This window comes from Rhincodon typus, chromosome 9 (genome assembly GCF_021869965.1).
Source record: "Rhincodon typus isolate 14 chromosome 9, sRhiTyp1.1, whole genome shotgun sequence".
Classification (NCBI taxonomy): Eukaryota; Metazoa; Chordata; class Chondrichthyes; order Orectolobiformes; family Rhincodontidae; genus Rhincodon; species Rhincodon typus.
Genome location: NC_063340.1, coordinates 38,148,918 through 38,152,658, shown reverse-complemented (window position 1 = coordinate 38,152,658; position 3,741 = coordinate 38,148,918). Strand labels below are relative to the sequence as shown.

Genomic DNA, 3,741 nt, shown 5'->3' with positions numbered 1-3,741 from the left:
TTTCTGAAGAAGGGTCTAGGCCCGAAACGTCAGCCTTCCTGCTCCTCTGATGCTGCTTGGCCTGCTGTGTTCATCCAGCTCTACACCTTGTTATCTCAGATTCTCCAGCATCTGCAGTTTCTACTATCTCTGAAACAATTTCTATATGTTTATTTAAAAGAGATTTTATCACCTGGTCCTTCCGAAGTGGCTGAGCTTAATAGTTTCCATATAAGGTACGGACCTCCAAGAACAACAGCGAAGAACAAAAAGATGGGCCAGGATTTGCCTGACCCAGGTACTTTATCTTCAGCACCAGCTGGAACCACAGCACTGTCTGCCCACAAATCCTCAACCTCAGAGTTGTTCCGTAGGCCCAGTAACCTTTGTAACTTCCTATACATGTACTTCAAAGTTCTGATCAGTGCAAATGCCGAGAGAACTTTGGTAAAATGCACTCGAAGTCTGGAAAAATGATTAGCAACATCCAAGACGGCTCTGAAACTGTTGTATACTGCTGAAAAAGTAGCCTCAAGCATCATACTGACAGAAGCAAATGCATGAACAATACTTTCAATGGATTGAAATGCTCCTCTACTGCTTTCTTCAGCCTGGCGTACAAACCTACTTGGAGGAACATCATCTGTTCGAAATCTGTTGTAGCCAAGGCCTCCATACCCGTAGTTATAGGGGCTATAGCTTCCATATGGTGTATATGCTGGAGAGAAGGTATTATAGGTAGATCTGTAAGTGCTGAAGTTACCAACTCCAGTCTGTTGTGTTGGTCTTGGGGGAAGAGGTGGTGGGATTCTTGTAATTACAGGCTGTCCTTGTCTTGTAGGTAGGGACGGTAACAGTTCAGTTGATCTGAAACGCAGGATGTGCAAATGCAATTTTAAAAACACAAGTCAAATAAACATTCATGAAGAAAACTGTTAGCAAACTTGTGTGTTGGGAGAATCGTATTTGTTTTTGTAATTCGATTATTTAAATCATGTAATGCACATTCTGAAATTTGTGCTTACAAACAATGAAAAACAAAGACTGTGCTTTTCATGAAAATTGTTACAACTATGTTTGTTGCAGGAGCTTAACATAATTACCGGAACAATATAATTTTAAGAAGTTAAAAATCTGGTTTGTGTTTTGTTTACAACTAGATCAGGTAGAATGAACTTTTCAAATTTAAATCTTGCTTGTAATCAGTCTTCTTAATGTAGCCTTGTGGAATAACTTTTTTATAAGTATTTATATAGTTATGGATCATATACTTTTGTCATCTCAGATACATTGGAAATAAGTCTAAATAAGAAAGAATTCTAGGCTGACAAATGATTTGTTTGATTTTTTTCAGTATTACCAGAGTTGAAGTGACCTTAGCCTCAACACTTTCCTGTTTTCATAATGTTCAACTCCTCTAAAGTTTTTCAGAAGATTTGTAGCTTGGGTTGTGGAGGAGGTTGTAGACGTGCTCGCTGAGCTGGTGTGTTTGGCTGCAAACGTTTCATCAGCCTGTTAGGTAACATCATCAGTGCACCTCCGGTGAAACGTTGGTGTTCTGTCCCGCTTGTTATTTACATGCCTTGGTTTGCTGGGGTGGTTGGCATTACTTCTGGTTCTGTTTTTCAGTAGTTTGTATATCGGGTCTCTGTTTACCAAACAGAGACATGCCAGGGAATTCCTGAAAGCCTAGAATTCCCACCGGAACTCCAACAACAAACACATTGAACTGGACCACTGAAAAACAGAACTGGAAGTAGTGCCAACCACCCCAGCAAACTGAGGCAAATAAATAATAAGTGGGACAGACACCTACGCTTCACCAGTGGCGCACTGATGATGTTACCTAGCAGAGTGACGAAACTTCTGCAACCAAACACACCGGCTCAGTGAGCAAGTCAACAACCTTGTTCAACTCCTCTGTAGATTAGAAATTTGCCTGTCTCAGCCTTGTACACGTTCAATGCCCCACGTTCTACCGCACTCTTGGCACAGAGAATTTCAAAAATTTACAACTGTCTGATAAAAGAAATTTGCCTTCTACTCCACCTTAAAGGGGAGTTTCTTTTGCTTTTAAAACTCTGGCCCTTAAAATCTAGATTACCCAATGACAGGAAACATCTCTCAACTCTGTCTAACAGTCCACTCTGTTAAGTCCCTTCCGAATCTTATATGTTTCAATAAGATTATGTCATTCTTTTAAACCCCACAGAGTATAAGCCAAACCTCTTCAAACTTTCCTCATAAGAATCTGTTCACCCTTGGAATCAACCCAGTGAATCTTCTCTGAACTAGCTCTATTACAAATATATCCCTCCTTAAACAAGGAGACCAAAATTGAATGCAGTACTCTAGGTGTGGTCTCAATAATGCTCTGTACAATTTGTTGTAAATCTGTACAAAGTTTACAAAATTGTTACATTCGGGGATTGTCTCTTTAAGTTAGGGTAAACTGGAGAAATGAAGGAGTCAATTGTCCTGATCTTAATCGTGACTGACAACAAGCTAAGGAGGCTTGGTTGTTAAAGATTGAAGATGGGGCACAAATTGTTGAACTGAGAAAATAATGCAGGATGTTCACACCTCTAAATAGTCACCAATACAGCTGTACTCACAATGGACAGACTGTTAGTCTCCAGGACGCACAGGAAGATTTTTGGAAGTCAGGTTTTGTAAATGGTTATACGGAAGGAACAAGCAGGGGCATACACCTTCTAAAGGACAGGAAAGACCGCAACCAACCCTCATGTACGTGAAATAACAAGGTGTAGAGCTGGATGAACACAGCAGGCCAAGCAGCATCAGAGGAGCACGAGGGCTGACGTTTTGGGTCTAGACCCTTCTTCGGAAATGGGGGAGGGGAAGGGGATTCTGAAATAAATAGGGAGAGAGGGGTAGGCGGATAGAAGATGGATAGAGAAGATAGGCGGAGAGGAGACAGACAGCTCAAAGAGGCGGGGATGGAGCCAGTAAAGGTGAGTGTAGGTGGGGAGTTAGGGAGGTGATAGGTCAGTCCAGGGAGGATGGACAGGTCAAGGGGGCGGGATGAGGTTAGTAGGTAGGAGATGGGGGTGGGGCTTGAGGTGGGAGCAGGGGATAGGTGGGAGGAAGGACAGGTTAGGGAGGCGGGGCAAACTGGGCTGGTTTTGGGACGCGGTAGGGGGAGGGGAGATTTTGAAGCTTGTGAAGTCCACATTGGGCTGCAGGGTTCCCAAGCAGAATATGAGATGCTGTTCCTGCAACATTCGGGTGGCATCGTTGTGGCACTGCAGGAGGCCCAGGATGGACATGTCGTTGGAGGAATGGGAGGGGGATTTGAAATAGTTCGCGACTGGGAAGTGCAGTTGTTTAGTGCGAACCGAGCGTAGGTGCTCTGCAAAGCAGCCCCCAAGCCTCCGCTTGATTTCCCCGATGTACAGGAGGCCACAACGGGAACAGCGGATACAGTATACCACATTAGCAGATGTGCAGGTGAACATCTGCTTGATGTAGAAAGTCTTCTTGGGGCCTGGAATGGGGGTGAGGGGGGAGGTGTACCACTTCCTGCGGTTGCAGGGAAAAGTGCCGGGTGTGGTGGGGCTGGAGGGGAGTGTGGAGCGGACAAGGGAGTCCCGGAGAGAGTGGTCCCTCCGGAAAGCAGATAAGGGTGGGGAGGGAAAAAATGTCTTTGATGGTGGGGTCAGATTGCAGATGGCGGAAGTGCTGAAGGATGATACGTTGGATCCGGAGGTTGGTGGGGTGGTACGTAAGGACGAGGGGGAT

General features: G+C 44.6%; 1 protein-coding gene across 1 annotated transcript in view; it reads right to left on the bottom strand.

Annotated features, from left to right (window-relative positions):
* pex13 (peroxisomal biogenesis factor 13) overlaps positions 1–3,741 on the bottom strand; it is an 11,139-nt gene continuing 7,398 nt past the window's right edge. The window contains exon 2 of the mRNA XM_048601110.1: positions 1–846. Within this exon, the coding sequence (XP_048457067.1) occupies positions 150–846 (697 nt within the window). The 3' untranslated portion in view covers positions 1–149. The remainder of the gene's footprint in view (positions 847–3,741) is intronic.